At 46.9% G+C, this 19,148-nt stretch overlaps 1 protein-coding gene across 1 annotated transcript; it reads right to left on the reverse strand.

Moving 5' to 3' along the window:
- Window positions 1–2,131: 2,131 nt before the first annotated feature.
- lcp2b (lymphocyte cytosolic protein 2b) lies at window positions 2,132–9,322 on the reverse strand. The gene is made up of 15 exons (XM_041844327.2): window positions 8,875–9,322; window positions 8,451–8,513; window positions 7,987–8,033; window positions 6,891–6,953; window positions 6,740–6,768; window positions 6,577–6,620; window positions 6,065–6,272; window positions 5,871–5,971; window positions 5,542–5,608; window positions 5,248–5,361; window positions 4,858–4,939; window positions 4,505–4,601; window positions 3,913–3,987; window positions 3,673–3,822; window positions 2,132–2,514 (listed from the first exon to the last, which is right to left on the reverse strand). Exons 1-15 carry the CDS (start codon window positions 8,950–8,952, stop codon window positions 2,392–2,394), a joined length of 1,341 nt encoding a protein of 446 aa, XP_041700261.1. The 5' UTR covers window positions 8,953–9,322; the 3' UTR covers window positions 2,132–2,391.
- Window positions 9,323–19,148: the final 9,826 nt, after the last annotated feature.

Consider the following 19,148-nt stretch of genomic DNA (forward strand, 5'->3'; position numbering starts at 1 on the left):
CAGGACAGCGTTAGTAGGAGGAGCTCTAATTCTCCCCATCACAGCCCTCCTGTAGCTGGGCGGGGACTGGCGTTTCCCAAAGCTCGGGGCAAGTGGAGCGGAAGTGGCCGGCAACCCCGCAGTAGAGGCACCGACGCTCCCTCATGCGACGTTCCCTTTCGTTGGGAGAAAGCCTGGAACGGCCTAACTGCATGCTCTCCGGGGAATCCTGGAGCAGTTCAGGAGCCGGGGAAGCTCTGCCTGACGGAGTCCAAACAGGAGAAACAGAGCTGCTCAGAGGAACTTGGGACTGAGACACCTGGCGGCGAGCCGTTCTCCGCTCTCTTAGACGATTGTCCAGGCGGATGGCCAAGGCTATGAGGGACTCGAGATCTCCAGCTGGTTCTCGGGTGGCTAACTCATCTTGAAGGGGCTCAGATAACCCTCCCTGAAAGCAGACCCTCAGCGCTTCATGGCGCTGGAAAGAAGCCTCATGTCGAGTGATCACCGCCAACAGGTCCCGGGAACTGAGTGTTTCTGGGTCCATGATGACTTGGTTAGTCTGTCACAAGCAGGGCTTGAACTCCGGTCACAAATGTGGAGAGCTGGGGGTTCTACCCCTTAGCCACAGAGGAGAGGTAGTTGGACCCAAATGAAACACCCAAGGCAATACTCCAGGCAAGTAGATTTAATTCAACAAAACAGGAGGCAAAACAAAATAGCTCCACGAGGGGAGGAAAACAAACTAAAGACAACTTAGAACAGCTTACTTGAACCGACACGGTGGGACAAAGCAGGAGACACATAGCCAGGACTCAGTAACCAAGTGAGAAACAAGGGGAAAACACACAGCTAAAATACACAAGGGGAAACAAGGCACAGGTGACCTGGATCAAGCTAATTAGGACACACGAGGAAGAACTAAGGCAGAGGGGAACACAGATGACCTCTAGAGGCCCGGAGACAAACAGGAGGCAGGAAGCTGACACACACGAGGAAGAACTAAGGCAGAGGGGAACACAGATGACGTCTAGAGGCCCGGAGACAAACAGGAGGCAGGAAGCTGACAGTACGTCTGTATCTCTCTTCTTTACCCCTCTGGGCTCTCTCCTTTATCTACTACAGTGTTCCTAACCCTCTCCTTTATCTACTACAGTGTTCCCAACCCTCTCCTTTATCTACTACAGTGTTCCCAACCCTCTCCTTTATCTACTACAGTGTTCCCAACCCTCTCCTTTATCTACTACAGTGTTCCCAACCCTCTCCTTTATCTACTACAGTGTTCCCAACCCTCTCCTTTATCTACTACAGTGTTCCCAACCCCCTCCTTTATCTACTACAGTGTTCCCAACCCTCTCCTTTATCTACTACAGTGTTCCCAACCCCCTCCTATATCTACTACAGTGTTCCCAACCCTCTCCTACCTAGGGAACTATCAGACAGTCCACATTGTTGTTATAGCCCTGCAATGCCACAATGAACTGTCCTTAAATAAAAAGCCTACATTTTGGTAGACCCAGTCCTTTTGATTTTAACCCTCTTTAAAAAAGTGCTCCGAGCTAGGCCAGCTTTGTCACACTGCTAACTTGTTATAATTCTTCCACATATAAGTTTTCCACATTTAAGTATAATTCCTCCTGGATAAGTTTAATCGGGTGTGTCGGTTGGTGCAGGGTTAGAACAACGTGGGGTGTCTGGGTATCTCCCAGCAGAGTGCTGAGAGACACAAGGACCATAATGTCTTCACACACAAAGGCCTCAGAGACAGCCCGTGCATTCCAAATGGTACTCTAGTATTTCTTATATAGTGCGGACCCAGCTGACACAGTGTGACCTGTTCGTGTGACTTCAGCCACCCAGACAAGATGGCCTCTCTGAACAGAGTGGAACGGGGTGACCCTGCCAAACATGACCTCAGGCCGAGGAGTGAGGGAGGAAGAGGAGAGGAAGAAGGAGAGGATAGACAGGAGGAGGAGAGGAAAGGTGGAAGTGTGTGTGTGTGTGTGTGTGTGTGTGTGTGTGTGTGTGTCTGTGTGTGTCTGTGTGTGTGTGAGGAAAGCTTGGAGCCAATGGGTTATAGAACTGGATAGGGACCAACATTAGTCCACATATTCACACTTGTAATCAAACACATTTTTCTCTCAGTTTAATGATCACAACCTAAAAATGACAGGTGAAGACTAGTATAATATATACAACTTCACTACATTTAACTTACGACATGCAACTTCATAACATTAACCTTATAACATGAAAATAAACACTCCATTGTGAATACGCTTCCTAATAAAAATCTGGTTCCCTCCCTTCTATCTCTACCAGCTACTTTATGCGTTTGTTTTCTTCCCTTTATTTAACCAGGTAAGTCATTGAGAACACACACACACACACACACTGTGTTGCTGGTTATGGTCAGAGTGTTGCAGGGTGCAGCAGGCAGCACTGGCTCTGTGCTCCAGTTCCTATCTCCATGTCTATGAGCAGCAGAGGTGTGTGTGTGTAGTGGTCTATCATCTCCTTCACTCCTGGGAAACTCTGCATCAGCAACACACAGCAGCAGCAGCAGCAGAGAAGGGAAAGAACCATTGGTTAGTTTATGATGTGTTAGCAGGTTGGCATTTATTGTCATGAACTCTGCAGAGTGGTCATTAGCGGGCATTGCCTCAAAGTCATACAATCTGATTTTAAACCTAACCCTAGCCTAACCACCTAATGCCTAAACCTAACTTTAAATTAAGACCAAAAAGCAAATGTTTGTTTTCATAATTTTTTTATGATATAGACCATTTTGACTTTGCAGCTGGCCTGACCAGCGGAAATCGCTCAGTTCTGCCTCAAAGGCAAGACTCATGACAAATGTCAACCTGCGATGTGTTAAAGGTTCAACGCAGCCGTTTTCATCTCAATATCAAATCATTTCTGGGTAACAATTAAGTACCTTACTGTGATTGTTTTAATTAAGATTGTCAAAAGGAAACAAAAATAGCTTCTTAGCAAAGAGCAATTTCTCAAGCAAGAATTCTGCTAGGACTGTCTGGGAGTGGTCTGAGTGGGGAGTGAAAAACTGAAAACTGGCAGAGAGGTTTGGAACTATTTTTTTTATTGGTCTATTAACTAATTTACCGCCTGGTTATCACCAGGCAAGCCAAAACTCCATCCCACAAAAACAGAAATTTCAGGCGGCCTTTTCAAACAGCTCTTACACTAAAATGGCATCATTTTCACAATTTCAACGTATTCCAATCTCATAGTGTGGAAATATATAAAACACAGGAAAATCATATTTTTTTATGCACTGGGCCTTTAAGTCATCAAGACAACAAGTGGGTGGTGTTTATCTGTGCACAGCCAATAAACCCTACAGCCTGAGGCCCAGATCTGTTTGTAAACTGTAAGCTACTTTAGATAAAAGCGCCTGCTAGCTAGATGACCGATGTTTTATTGCATTTGCATGCTAAGCTGAAATTCTGTGGCCTGATTGGTCTAGTGGTAATGACGCCGGCACATACAGTGTCCGCAAAGGTTTTAATCCGGCCTAGTGACCTTTGACACAACCTCTATCTTTTCCCACCGTCATTCTCTCTCACTATCTGTTCAATAAAATCATGAAAAAATCAACTAAAAAGAAGAGAAGTCTAATTGATATTTGTGAGGGAATCCCTTGACGGAGCAGAGAGGAGGCTGTTTGTTTACCTCGATACCCATGAGGCCGGTGCCCAGGTGGTATGTGTTGCCTTGGTGACGTATCTGGACGTTGTAGACCTTGCCTTGGTTCAGCACCATGAGGGTGTAGGGCTGCTCAGAAGAGCCCTTGGAACTGTCCCTCACCAGAAACGCTCCATCCTGAAAACACACACAGCTACATTGATACACACTGTGTGTGTTTGTGTTGTGTGTGTTAGTGAAGCCCACCAGGGGAGGGGGATTCCTGACCTTGTTAACCCATCTGAGTGATGCTTCAGCCTGGCCTCTGGTCACCAGTCCTCCATACCACACAGGGACCATGTCCTGCACACAGCAGGGAACAGCAACAGACCAACAGTGTAAGAATGCAAAAAAATAAAGAGAAAAGCCATTGTGTCTAGATCCACGTGTTGGTTGGGCAGGAGCAACTAGTAGGCTGTTCAAAAACAAGTGTAAAACAGCACTCTAGACGGCACACACCAGTCTTCTCTAGTGTGCGGTTTTTACACTTGTTTTTGAATGCTGTTAAATTCTTAGGCACGTTACCTGCGGGGTGTTTCTGCATGGTTGTGTTTCATAGGTTTTGTAGTGTTTTGTGTGTGGACTCTAAGAGAAGTGTGGTCATGACCCTAGTGTTTGTATACTGCAACAGTGCCATCTTGTGGCCAGTGACGCTAATTACATGCACTTGATCATTCTCATTTTTATTACATGTATAATATTGTTATGTTGATATGTAAATGACGTTTGAAAAGTAGTATGGTCGATATGGATTGCATAAAGGCTCTGCTGATGTAAACTACAGCTGTAAAAAGGGTGTTTGACTGATTGATCTGCTCACCTCCTCTGTGCCTGGCTTTGTGTTGCGGACCATTGAAGGAGGTGGGTGAGAAGGAGGAGCAGGAAGAGCAGGAGGAGGAGGTTTACTGGAGCTCGATCTGTTGGTAGAGAAGACATTCTAGTACAATGTGTTAGGAGGACGGGGCTCGATCTTCATCTCAATAGTCGAAAGTGTATTATTCTCCTCTAATTTTCACTCTCTGAATTTACTGAAGGAACTTGAACCAGTAAAAACAACCGTTTTTCATCAAGACTGTCTTTCAATAGAAAAACCGAGAAAAGGAACAAGCACCTTTAGACTGTTGAGTTACAGTCAAGGAGTTAATGGTAATGGAGAGGTCAGGGTTAGGTTACCTATAGTCTGGTGGCGTTGGGGCCTCTAGCTGAGGTGGCTTCACTATGGCGGGCTGGGGAGAGCGGAATGGACTGCCCTCTCCTGGACACCGTTGGTAGTCACCAAACAGACACAAGAAAGACAGAAGTTAGGACAAAACATTGCATTCTCAACCTACTAGTCAACAGTAGCCATAATGGTGGCAATCTGTTCCTACCGAAGCTGACTTTTCTTTGTCTTTGTAAGGCAACTACAGTATATAGCATAATGGGTCTCCACATACTGACAATGCCTTTCTAATTGCCCCTTGGGGATTAATATTGAATTGAATTGAAAAGACTTGACTTGAACTGAATAAACAGACTAGGAGGCTAAATCAACAGGACAACAGACAGTTGACAGCTAGTTACTTGTATGAGTTGTTTTGGTGTTTGCGTGATAATGAGGAGGTTGTTTCTTGGTGGGAGCGGGCTGTCCAGGCTTCTTGCTTCGGTCGAACAGGGGGACAGAAGGGCCTGTTGGGGCTGTGGGAGGAAGATATTTAGGAAGAAATGTTTGGGAATCCCTGCTTTAAACCACTATCCTCCTGTTCCTTATTTTCATGGTGCTGATCACATCGGAATAGTCCTACTCTTTACAATATCAACACAAGCAGCTAAGAGACAGACCGTATGATCTCCGATAACATGATCAGAGTGACTTACGTTTGCCTGCAGCTTTGAATGGCCTCTGAGGGGAGGGGTCTAGTCTGGATGTGGGAGGTCTGGCCAGCTAGAGAGAGGGAGAGAGAGAAAGAAAGTGAGGGGAAGAGAGAGTGACAGAGAGCGGGAGAGTGTTGGAAGCTTAATTAACAATGATTGATCTCAGGAAAAGAGAGGAGTATGAGGAGGGTAAGAAATGGACGGATGGTAACATAAAAGAAAGAGCAGATGAAAAGGTTAAAGGTTGGTGGTATGAAAAGGTAGGGCTCTGTAAAGAAGACAGGATGAGAAGAGGCTACAAATAGTGATGGTGTAATGAAGAAGTCACTCACTGTGTTACGGCTGGGGGCTGGGGCCTGAGGACCAGGGCGCTGGGGTGGTCTGGGAGTCCTTCCAGTTGGAAGGGCTATTGATGGACCTCCACACACAGAATCTACACACACACACACACACAGCCGAGCTATTGAACCTACAGTATGTATTTACTAAAGACAGTCAGTAATGGTTAACTGTACAGCTTCTGTACCTATATAGTCACTGTTCCCTAGGGGCTTGGTGAGATTGAGGAGGCGGGGGATCTCCTCTGTAGCCGATGAGGGAGGAGGCTCATAGTCATCATCACTCCCCTCTTCCTCCTCTCCCTCTGCAGGTGGTGGGGGTGGCAGGCGGTCAGACAAGGCAGAGATATAACTGTCGTCCTCATCAGGGTTCTCATAGTCGTTATCACTCATTTCCTGACAGACCAGGAGAGGAGAGGAGAGGAGGGGAGGGGAGAGAATATGTGGGGAGGGGAGAGGAGAGGAGAGGAGAGGAGAGGAGAGGAGAGGAGATGTGGGGAGGGGAGAGGAAAGGAGAGGAGAGGAGGGGAGGAGAGGTGGGAAATGGGAAATGACAGGTTGGTGATTAGTGATATGGTTTTGATGACAAGGGTCTTCTATTGATGATCTAAAGCTAGATTTATACATTGTGTGGATGGATATGTGGTTTGGTAGCAATGTAATGTCAAAGTGAGTGTCTTGCAGTACACGACAGACTCACAAACTCTTCTGAATCCCAGGCTTCATCTACTTCGTGTACAAAATCTAAAGAGAGAAAACCAACCATACAATGAGGAGAGGGAGGGAGATGTTTCTCCTGAGATATAGTAGCTGTAGTGTTAGGGCAGTGGGGCTGGGCCGTGATACAGTACAGTTCTGTTTACCTTGTTGATGGTTCTTAGGTTCCTTTGATCTGGTGAAGACATGAGGAACATGGCTGTGTAGTGTATCTCTACTGTCCTGTCACACATCAGAGATGAGTTCTCATGGTGGAGATGTATGCTATGTGTAGGCTAGTAGATTAGTATTTCTCACCTCTGACCGAACCACTTCTCCTCTTCACTCCTGTTGATCTCACTACAGATCTTAGTGATGACTCTAAAAAATTTATTGAAATCATTGAGTAACACAATGTTATCAAATTCAGTACTTTATCTCTCTCTCTCTCTCTCTCTCTCTCTCTCTCTCTCTCTCTCTCTCTCTCTCTCTCTCTCTCTCTCTCTCTCTCGCAGGCACACACACACAGTATTGTATAACTAACCTTGTGGGTACACAAAATTCTGTCCCATTAAAAATGTTCCCTAACCCCTACCTCTAACCCTTAACCTAACCTTAACCCTAACCCTAACCCTAACACCAAACCTAAACTTAACCCTAAACCTAACCGTAGCTCCTGACCCTAACCCTAACACTAATTCTAACCTTAACCCTAAACCCCCTAGAAATAGCATTTGACCTTGTGGGGACCAACATAATGTCCCCAACTTGTCACATTTTTGTTAGTTTACTATTCTTGTGGGAACTTCTGGTCCCCACAAGTATAGTTAAACATGTCCGCACACACACACACACACACACACACACACACACACACACACACACACACACACACACACACACACCATCATGCTCTGTCTTGCGCTCTCTCTCTCTGCCTTTTCATTAGAAGATTCATCAGGTTATTTCCAGCTACACGTCCTCCAGCATCACACACACACACCACATATAGAAACCACATCACAGTTATTAAAAGCCACTGACTTATACAGTACTGCAGCAGCCACACACACACAGACACACAGACACACAGACACACACACACACACACACACACACACACACACACACACACACACACACACACACACACACACACACACACACACACACAGACACACAGACACACAGACACACACACACACACACACACACACACACACACACACACACACAACCATGTCCAAACCAACTGTATTGTAACAGCCAGATTAAATGGTCTCAGTAAAAGACTTTCAAGGAGGTTTTTGTGTGGTAGAGGAGACTGGTTAAGACTTGCTTAAGGGACCAGAGTTGCTTCACAAGTGTTACCTTATCTGATTATGAAATTAAATAGTTTAGACTTTAGACTTACGGAATATGAATGGTTGGAAACTTCTGAAGGTCGCCATCTTTCATCTTCTGTAACGGTACAGTGACAGCATAGATCATTAAAGTACCATCTTAGTTGTATCACAGTATACAAGAGCAGCTGCACACACCCACACACATACAAAACAAACAAACCCTCACACAGCCACACACAAATAAACACACACACACACACACACACACACACACGCTCAACACCAACACAACCCCTCACACCCACACACACACACACGCTCAACACCAACACAACCCCTCACACACACACACACACACACGCTCAACACCAACACAACCCCTCACACCCATACACACACACACGCTCAACACCAACACAACCCCTCACACACACACACACACGCTCAACACCAACACAACCCCTCACACACACACACACACGCTCAACACCAACACAAGCCCTCACACCCACACACACACCCACCCTCTTACCAGAAAGCGTGCTCCGTTCATGCTGGTCTTCATCACCACTTTGTCACAACTGGACAGCCTCAGCTGAGAACGTCACAACACACCAGAGATGTCACACATCAGGACAGAGGTCACTCTCACTTTCTTAATGCATGCAAATGAGCTGGGTCTGTATTCATGAAGCACCTGAGTGCTGATCCAGGACCAGTTTTGGCTTTTAGATGATAATGAATGGACCGGGAGGACCTGGTCCTAGATCAGCAGTCCTACTCTGAGAGGCATCATACAGGCCCTGATCTGTCTCATAACTGCTGGCACTCATATGGGCAATTCAGTTCTAAACCGAAATCACAAGAAAGATGAGAATTGTAATGCTGATGAACCACTGATGTTAAGACCTGCATTATCAACAGAAGAACACGAGCCATAAAGTGTTCACCCTCACCCTCTTCATATAGTCGGCTAGACTGCGGGCGTTCCACCCCATCACCTCCGACTTGGCAGGAACACTGTCAAAACTCATCGTCCTCTTCTGTCCAAAGCTTTCCTCTCGTCTTAGTAAGCCTTGAGTCCAAGGCTCTTCTCCTAGATCCAAGGCTCTTCTGTTGGTAAAGTCCAAGGCTCTTCTCTTAGTAAGGTCCACGGTTTTTAGTAAAGTCCAAGGCTTTTCTCAAGTGTGAGTAAGGTCCAGGGCTTTGGCTTTCCTCCTAGACAATCCACACAAGGGAATCAGATCCACACTCCAGGAAACCTCTGTGAATGTACACGGTAGTTAACAGTAAGTCTCCCCTTTTTAGTCTCATGTTGGTCCTTAGCTGCTACACCATGCTCATCCTGTAAGCCATATAGGTGGATAGATAAATACTTAGCATTAGTTTACTGGCGATGGTACTGTTTCTACAGGCCTCTCTGGTGTCTCTGTAACTGTGAGGCAGCAGTGTGGACTTCAGTTTGTCACCCTATGCCTTTCCTGTCACAGGCAGTCAAAAGAGGAAGTCTTATAGGCCACAGAGGATGCAAAGAAGAGAAGAGAGAATTTTGTCCCAAACGGCTCACTATCAGCCATGGTCCAAAGTGTCCTATATAGCGAATAGGGTGCCATTATAGCGAATAGGGTGCCATTATAGCGAATAGGGTGCCATTTGGGACGCAAACCTAGAGCTAGCCTGCTTCACTGTGTAGGCCTATAGATGGGCCTTCTCTATACTTAGAAGATGATGATGACTGGCTAAATGTATCGCTACCCATGTGACTTTAAATGTTATATAGAAGATCATCTATTATATCAATATGCCTTAAACCAGGCCTGTACTAAGGTCAGATATGGTCCTTTATTATATGGTCCTCTCCTTCTGCATCAGACTGGGTGCTATGTGTAGTTACTCAGCCTGCTTAGATCTAACATTACATTTCAGACTAATATGTGTTTTCAAACACAGAGACCTAGCTACAGTAGCTAGTCTCAGTCTCATTGGACCCTCCTCTCATAGGATTGTTGAGGGACAGAAAGACAGTTTGTGCCTCCTTTACTATATAGTAAGTTGACTTTAATATCTGCCCAGCAACAGTGATTATTAGATGATATGTGATTGTGTCCTGAGTCTCTACGTCTACGTTTAGACGGAGAGCCCAATTCTGATAATTGTTTCACTAATCCCTTTAACCAATCAGATCAGCTCTGAAAAATATATGATGTGAAAAGATCTGATGTGATTGGTCAAAATACCAATTAGTGGGAAAAATATGAGAATTGGGTTGCCTGTCTAAATGCAGCCTACAATGTGTGTGCCCAATGATGTGTTATTCAGCCTGCCGCCTGTGTTCGATGTCTTATTCAGCCTGCCACCTTATATTCTTCACACTCCAATATGGTGGCCGAACGGTCCACTTGGATCATAGCATTTAAATTGGAATATCTATTTTACTGCATTTCTATGTACATGGGCCAGGCCTGCAGACTGTTGTGATGGCACAGATAGCCAGCCCACCATGCAGCCCACTGCTGAGTCTGGTATCTCACACCAAGGTGAGAGAGGAGGGGAGAGGGGAGTAGGAGTGAGAGAGGAGGGGAGAGGGGAGTAGGAGTGAGAGAGGAGGGAGAGGGGAGTAGGAGTGAGAGAGGAGGGGATAGAGGGGGGAAGGCTGATCAGTGAACCCCCAGGCATGCAGGGCTGTCTGGGTATGAATACAGCCGTACCCCTGGGGGGTCCTGACAAAGGCTGCCCCCCAGCCTCCAGGCTCCACCATATTGAGAGACATTCCTTCAGTCAGAGGCTGCAGCTGAATGGCACCCTATTATCCATACCGTGAACTGCATTTAACCAGGGCCCGGCTCTCGCTAAAAGTAGTGCACTGTATAGGAAATAAGGTGTGTGAAACCTAAGTGAGTTGAAAACAATGGAGAGCCTTTAGAGAACAGTGTTCCAGTGTGTTGGTTGGTTGACCCCCAGGGCCTCTAGAGAACAGTGTTCCAGCGTGTTGGTTGGTTGACCCCCAGGGCCTCTAGAGAACAGTGTTCCAGTGTGTTGGTTGGTTGACCCCCAGGGCCTCTAGAGAACAGTGTTCCAGCGTGTTGGTTGGTTGACCCCCAGGGCCTCTAGAGAACAGTGTTCCAGCGTGTTGGTTGGTTGACCCCCAGGGCCTCTAGAGAACAGTGTTCCAGCGTGTTGGTTGGTAGACCCCAGGGCCTCTAGAGAACAGTGTTCCAGCGTGTTGGTTGGTTGACCCCCAGGGCCTCTAGAGAACAGTGTTCCAGTGTGTTGGTTGGTTGACCCCAGGGCCTCTAGAGAACAGTGTTCCAGTGTGTTGGTTGGTTGACCCCCAGGGCCTCTAGAGAACAGTGTTCCAGCGTGTTGGTTGGTTGACCCCCAGGGCCTCTAGAGAACAGTGTTCCAGTGTGTTGGTTGGTTGACCCCCAGGGCCTCTAGAGAACAGTGTTCCAGTGTGTTGGTTGGTTTGACCCCCAGGGCCTCTAGAGAACAGTGTTCCAGTGTGTTGGTTGGTTGACCCCAGGGCCTCTAGAGAACAGTGTTCCAGCGTGTTGGTTGGTTGACCCCCAGGGCCTCTAGAGAACAGTGTTCCAGCGTGTTGGTTGGTTGACCCCAGGGCCTCTAGAGAACAGTGTTCCAGTGTGTTGGTTGGTTGACCCCCAGGGCCTCTAGAGAACAGTGTTCCAGTGTGTTGGTTGGTTTGACCCCCAGGGCCTCTAGAGAACAGTGTTCCAGTGTGTTGGTTGGTTGACCCCCAGGGCCTCTAGAGAACAGTGTTCCAGCGTGTTGGTTGGTAGACCCCCAGGGCCTCTAGAGAACAGTGTTCCAGTGTGTTGGTTGGTTGACCCCCAGGGCCTCTAGAGAACAGTGTTCCAGTGTGTTGGTTGGTTGACCCCCAGGGCCTCTAGAGAACAGTGTTCCAGTGTGTTGGTTGGTTGACCCCGAGGGCCTCTAGAGAACAGTGTTCCAGTGTGTTGGTTGGTTGACCCCGAGGGCCTCTAGAGAACAGTGTTCCAGTGTGTTGGTTGGTTGACCCCCATGGCCTCTAGAGAACAGTGTTCCAGTGTGTTGGTTGGTTGACCCCCAGGGCCTCTAGAGAACAGTGTTCCAGTGTGTTGGTTGGTTGACCCCCAGGGCCTCTAGAGAACAGTGTTCCAGCGTGTTGGTTGGTTGACCCCCAGGGCCTCTAGAGAACAGTGTTCCAGTGTGTTGGTTGGTTGACCCCCAGGGCCTCTAGAGAACAGTGTTCCAGCGTGTTGGTTGGTTGACCCTCAAGGCCTCAGCAGGTCTCCACTGTGTCACAACGTTTAACAGATGTCGCACAGTGAGCAACAGATAAAGGTCTGTGTTCACAAAGCCAGTGCTGATCTAGGATCAGTTGTGCATTTAAGATCATAATGAATATGATTACTGTACATGGACAGGAGAGACCTGATCCTAGGTCATCACTCCTACTGAGACGCTTTTATGAATATAGGCCCAGGAACAACAAAAGAGCTAAGCAACATGATATACCTTGTTCCATAATCAACATGTGTCATAACTAGGGCCCTGTGTGTTGTGCTATCATGTGACGGGCCTGGATTTAAATGTTTATTTAAAGCTTTTTCATCAAACTGTCCTCCTTTTGTTTTCATGTCAGATGGTCCAGCACCACCTCAGACAATTGATTTCATTTTTGGTGTAATTCTCATTTCTGGAAAAGGCTTAAAATACAGGATACAATCTTGCTATGTCACATGATTGCGCAAAACACAGGGCATGGCCTAAAACAATTACTTTATTGACATGTTATATGTCCCTAATAGGTTGAATTGAGTCTCAATGGAACATATTACATTAGTGGGGTAGTCAGTAAAATATACTATTAAAAGCATGCCTCCTCCCATATCATTATCTAGACCTTCCCCACTACACCCCCCTCCCTGTCCCACTCAATTCAATTTAAGGGGCTTTATTGGCATGGGAAACATATGTTTACATTGCCAAAGCAAGTGAAATAGATAACAAACAAAAGTGAAATAAACAATAAAAAATTAACAGTAAACATTACACTCACAAAAGTTCCAAAAGAATAAAGGCATTCCAAATGTCATATTATGTCTATATACCGTGTTGTAATGATGTGCAAATATTTAAAGTACAAAAGGGCAAATAAATAAACATAAATGTGGGTTTTATTTACAATGGTGTTTGTTCTTCACTGGTTGCCCTTTTCTTGTGGCAACAGGTTAGACATCTTGCTGCTGTGATGGCACACTGTGGTATTTCACCCAATAGATATGGGAGTTTATCAAAATTGGATTTGTTTTCGAATTCTTTGTGGGTCTTGTCACGCCCTGACCTTAGAGATCCCTTTTATTCTCTATTTGGTTAGGTCAGGGTGTGATTTGGGTGGCCATTCTAGTTTGTCTATAACTTTGTTGGCCGGGTGTGGTTCCCAATCAGAGGCAGCTGTCTATCGTTGTCTCTGATTGGGGATCATACTTAGGCAGCCGTTTTCCCACCTTAGTTTGTGGGATTTTGGTTTTGTGTAGTGGCGGTGTAGCCTGCAGTACTTTACGGTCGTGTGTATTATTGTTGTTTGGTCTGTGTTCATTTATTGAATTAAAATGTTCGCCTACCACGCTGCACCTTGGTCCGAGCTGTCAATCCACGAGCGTGACAGGTCTGTGTAATCTGAGGGAAATATGTGTCTCTAATATGGTCATACATTTGGCAGGAGGTTAGGAAGTGCAGCTCAGTTTCCACCTCATTTTGTGGGCAGTGTGCACATAGCCTGTCTTCCCGAGAGCCAGGTCTGCCTACCGCGACCTTTCTCAATAGCAAGGCTATGCTCACTGAGTCTGTACATAGTCAAAGCTTTCCTTAAGTTTGGGTCAGTCACAGTGGTCAGGTATTCTGCCACTGTGTACTCTGTTTAGGGCCAAATAGCATTCTAGTTTGCTCTGTTTTTTTGTTAATTACTTGACACATTGGAAAGAATGATATTTTTGTTTTCTCATGATTTGGTTGGGTCTAATTGTGTTGCTGTCCTGAGGCTCTGTGGGGTCTCTCCCTCTCTGCCTCCCATCAGCCAGACCTCCCTCCACCTCCTACCACCTCTGTCCTCCTCTCCTCCCGAGGCAGACCCCTGTGTGGGGTAATATCCTTGCCACTGTTGATCCTAAAACATGCCATCAATACAACGTCCACATCAAAGCGTGGTTAAATCAACGCTGAAGCGTTAAGATGTCTTCCGGGTAAGACGATGTTATCCTTTTGGCTTTCCATACTTGTAGGTCAGAGGCGAGGCGCAGGTGAAGATCATCCGGACTAATTAGATGTTGGCCGCTTGACGGTTCCACTGCAGCTGGAAAAAAATAAAAGACGATTAAACGAGGATCTTTGATGGCTGATCTCAACCCATTTATGTTTGTAGACACCTACAAATAGGCTTTACCGCTACTGGCTTTATGGGTTCATAACCTGTAAAACAATAGTCCATCAATCTGGGCTTTATTTTACATGGACGCTACAAGCCTATATAAACATCGAAACTTCAAAAACAGAAGCTCATTGCGAAATAAACCAATCAATATCTATCGTTAATGAATCAATAGGATATTATTTACATGAATTACAATAGTTTATAAATCATCACTACAACTCAAATGGGGTATCGCATGTTGATCATTTAAAATTATATCAAATAAGTAGGCTAAGATGGCGCTCACCTTTCGGTACAGGTATTCCATGTTGTCTTCCTCTCAGGCTTTGCATTGATTGCATACAAACAGGAATATAAAATAATAGTAGTGGGACATGGGTGATTTCTGGGGCTAATATACAATACACCACCTACAGTCAGTAGCCTACACGTTGACTTTGTGATGTGTGTTATCCAACGGACTGGTTCAAAGCACTGGACATCGACCCGCATCACAGATTAAGATAACATTTTAAAACGCGTTTTAATTCAATTGTTCTAACTGCTGATTTACGCAGCTGTTATTCACCTCAGGTTGCCTAGGCCACGCTATATTTACGGCGCAGGGTGTGTATTAACGGAGTCATAAAACTGGGGGTGAGTTGGTAGACAAGCCAGGACTGGCGACGCATGTGCTCCCATCAGAACAGCGATAGCAATGCAGGTAGTTCAAAGGAGAGCCAACCTCACAAACATAAGCCAACCCCCACCTACATTGTAATAGACATAAAGGAGCAATTAGGATTAAGTGCCTTGCTCAAGGGCACATCAACAGATTATTCACCTACTCAGCTCAGGGAATCGAACTAGAGACCTTTCAGTTACTGGCCCAACACTCTTAACAGTTAGGCTAACAGCCACCTATAGGGCTTTGGTTAAAAGTAGTGCACTTAATGTAATGAAAAAAATGTATGTTTCTACACATTTCTTAATGACTTATGCCATGTTAATATGATCTGAGTGAGAATGACTAACAAATGTAGGCCCCCTGGAGGTCAGGCCCCTGGGCACGTGCCCTGCATGCCCGGTCAGTATTTGGTCATGATTATTACAAGTTTAGATAGCTGTCAATCTAAAAATTGTTAGCTGACATGCCTAATTGAGTAACTGTTAGTGGCAGTCATAACAAGAGAAAAACTAATGATGCACAACCAAATTTTGAAATTGCACCTGGTGTATTCTACTATTCTAATGCTCAATAGTAAGCTGAGACCCGACTGAGTTCCTACATTTTTTCAATAATAATTGGTCGGATTCAACTTCTGTCTCCTTCTACTGGGCCAAACTGTCACAAAAACTCACTATTGCCATGATCATTCCATCTACTCAAGAATCATGTATTATTTCATAATTTAATTTATTGTATTGGTAGTCTAATGTTGTATATTGTTCTGTATTTGTCTAATGTACTGCATATTTTCATTAGGGACTGTCCATACCCCCTTTGAGACTACTATATTATTCTCAAACATCATTCATCTTAAGAGAAAGTCAGACTCAAATCTGTTGTTTTTTATTACACCCCTTTGTCTTTATTTCATAAAGAAAAGTAAAAAGTGAAATATGAAAACATCTCCATAATCCCCCCACCTTCCTCTCCCCGTCCTCTCTTAGCCTGGATGCCTGACTTGGTTTGGTGTTCAACAACAAAACTGCCTGATCAAGAAACAAACCGCTAGCCCCTAGCCCTTAGCCCTTAGCCCCGAGCCCTTGGTACTGCTGAGTTGTTTGGATGGGTATACGCTAGGAAATAAGGGCTAGGGGTTAGGGAGTAAGGGGGCTAGGGAGTAAGGGGGTTAGAGGCTAGGGAGTAAGGGGGTTAGAGGCTAGGGAGTAAGGGGGTTAGAGGATAGGGAGTAAGGGGGTTAGAGGATAGGGAGTAAGGGGGTTAGAGGCTAGGGAGTAAGGGGGTTAGAGGCTAGGGAGTAGGGAGTAAGGGGGTTAGAGGCTAGGGACTAGGGAGTAAGGGGGTTAGAGGCTAGGGAGTAGGGAGTAAGGGGGTTAGAGGCTAGGGAGTAGGGAGTAAGGGGGTTAGAGGCTAGGGACTAGGGAGTAAGGGGGTTAGAGGCTAGGGAGTAAGGGGGGTTAGAGGCTAGGGAGTAAGGGGGGTTAGAGGCTAGGGACTAGGGAGTAAGGGGGTTAGGAGGCTAGGGAGTAAGGGGGGTTAGAGGCTAGGGACTAGGAGTAAGGGGGTTAGAGGCTAGTGAGTAAGGGGTTAGAGGCTAGGGACTAGGGAGTAAGGGGATTAGAGGCTAGGGACTAGGGAGTAAGGGGATTAGAGGCTAGGGAGTAAGGAGGTTAGAGGCTAGGGACTAGGGAGTAAGGGGGTTAGAGGCTAGGAAGTAAGGGGGTTAGAGGCTAGGGAGTAAGGAGGTTAGAGGCTAGGGACTAGGGAGTAAGGGGATTAGAGGCTAGGGAGTAAGGAGGTTAGAGGCTAGGGACTAGGGAGTAAGGGGGTTAGAGTCTAGGGACTAGGGAGTAAGGGGGGTTAGAGGCTAGGGAGTAAGGGGGTTAGAGGCTAGGGACTAGGGAGTAAGGGGATTAGAGGCTAGGGAGTAAGGGGGTTAGAGTCTAGGGAGTAAGGGGGGTTAGAGGCTAGGGAGTAAGGGGGTTAGAGGCTAGGGACTAGGGAGTGAGGGGGTTAGAGGCTAGGGAGTAAGGGGGTTAGAGGCTAGGGAGTAGGGGGGTTAGAGGCTAGGGAGTGAGGGGGTTAGAGGCTAGGGAGTAAGGGGGTTAGAGGCTAGGGAGTAAGGGGGTTAGAGTCTAGGGAGTGAGGGGGTTAGAGGCTAGGGAGTAAGGGGGTTAGAGGCTAGGGAGTAAGGGGGTTAGAGGATAGGGAGTAAGGGGGTTAGAGGCTAGGGAGTGAGGGGGTTAGAGGATAGGGAGTAGGGAGTAGGGAGTAAGGGGGTTAGAGGATAGGGAGTAAGGGGGTTAGAGGCTAGGGAGTAAGGGGGTTAGAGGCTAGGGAGTAAGGGGGTTAGAGGCTAGGGAGTAGGGGGGGTTAGAGGCTAGGGAGGAGTAAGGGGGTTAGAGGCTAGGGAGTAAGGGGGTTAGAGGCTAGGGAGTAAGGGGGTTAGAGGCTAGGGAGTAGGGGGAGTAGGTAGGGAGTAAGGGGGTTAGAGGATAGGGAGTAAGGGGGTTAGAGGCTAGGGAGTAAGGGGTTAGAGGCTAGGAGTAAGGGGTTAGAGGCTAGGGAGTAAGGGGGTTAGAGGCTAGGGAGTAGGGAGTAAGGGGGTTAGAGGATAGGGAGTAAGGGGGTTAGAGGCTAGGGAGTAAGGGGGTTAGAGGCTAGGGAGTAAGGGGGTTAGAGGCTAGGGAGTAGGGAGTAAGGGGGTTAGAGGCTAGGGAGTAAGGGGGTTAGAGGCTAGGGACTAGGGAGTAAGGGGGTTAGAGGCTAGGGAGTAAGGGGGTTAGAGGCTAGGGACTAGGGAGTAAGGGGGTTAGAGGCTAGTGAGTAAGGGGGTTAGAGGCTAGGGACTAGGGAGTAAGGGGATTAGAGGCTAGGGACTAGGGAGTAAGGGGATTAGAGGCTAGGGAGTAAGGAGGTTAGAGGCTAGGGACTAGGGAGTAAGGGGGTTAGAGTCTAGGGACTAGGGAGTAAGGGGGTTAGAGGCTAGGAAGTAAGGGGGTTAGAGGCTAGGGAGTAAGGAGGTTAGAGGCTAGGGACTAGGGAGTAAGGGGATTAGAGGCTAGGGAGTAAGGAGGTTAGAGGCTAGGGACTAGGGAGTAAGGGGGTTAGAGTCTAGGGACTAGGGAGTAAGGGGGTTAGAGGCTAGAAGTAAGGGTTAGAGGCTAGGGAGTAAGGGGGTTAGAGGCTAGGGACTAGGGAGTAAGGGGATTAGAGGCTAGGGAGTAAGGAGGTTAGAGGCTAGGGACTAGGGAGTAAGGGGGTTAGAGTCTAGGGACTAGGGAGTAAGGGGGTTAGAGGCTAGGGAGTAAGGGGGTTAGAGGCTAGGGACTAGGGAGTAAGGGGATTAGAGGCTAGGGAGTAAGGGGGTTAGAGGCTAGGGAGTAAGGAGGTTAGAGGCTAGGGAGTAAGGGGGTTAGAGGCTAGGGAGTAAGGGGGTTAGAGTCTAGGGAGTGAGGGGGTTAGAGGCTAGGGAGTAAGGGGGGTTAGAGTCTAGGAGTAAGGGGGTTAGAGTCTAGGGAGTAAGGGGGTTAGAGTCTAGGGAGTAAGGGGCAAGGGGGGGGTTAGAGGCTAGGGAGTAAGGGGGTTAGAGTCTAGGGAGTGAGGGGGTTAGAGGCTAGGGAGTAAGGGGGTTAGAGGCTAGGGAGTAGGGGGTAAGGGGGTTAGAGGCTAGGGAGTAAGGGGGTTAGAGGCTAGGGAGTAGGGGGGTTAGAGGCTAGGCTACAACTCTATTCCCCTAATGATAGATAGACCCCTGTGAAGATGCCATTGCTGCATCCCAAATGGCACCATATTCCCTATATAGTGGACCAGGTCAAAAGTATTGCACTTTATAGGGAATAAGGTGTCATTTGGGATGCATCCCAGGGATATAGCTCAGTTGGTAGAGCATGGTGTTTGCAACGCCAGGGTTGTGGGTTTGATTCCCACGGGAGGCCAGTATGAATGTATGCACTAACTGTAAGTCGCTCTGGGTAAGAGCGTCTGCTAAATGACTAAAATGTAAAATGTAATGTACCCTCCTCCACTATTACATCTCCTGGGGCCCTACAGCACCCTGTTATACAACACAAAGTGACTTAAAGTAGAATACTGAGACAGACAGACAGACAGACAAAACAAAGTGCTTTTGT

Source organism: Coregonus clupeaformis, chromosome 2 (assembly GCF_020615455.1).
Source record: "Coregonus clupeaformis isolate EN_2021a chromosome 2, ASM2061545v1, whole genome shotgun sequence".
Taxonomy (NCBI): Eukaryota; Metazoa; Chordata; class Actinopteri; order Salmoniformes; family Salmonidae; genus Coregonus; species Coregonus clupeaformis.

What these genes read in the sequence shown, in the direction of transcription:
- lcp2b (XM_041844327.2), bottom strand. Translation starts at nt 8,952, where the DNA reads ATGAGTTTTGACAGTGTTCCTGCCAAGTCGGAGGTGATGGGGTGGAAC. An exon ending in CCTGGGATTCAGAAGAGTTT is followed by an intron (nt 6,273 to 6,576) that starts GTGAGTCTGTCG and finishes CTGGTCTGTCAG; the next exon opens with GAAATGAGTGATAACGACTA. An exon ending in CCGGCCTCATGGGTATCGAG is followed by an intron (nt 2,515 to 3,672) that starts GTAAACAAACAG and finishes TTGCTGATGCAG; the next exon opens with AGTTTCCCAGGAGTGAAGGA.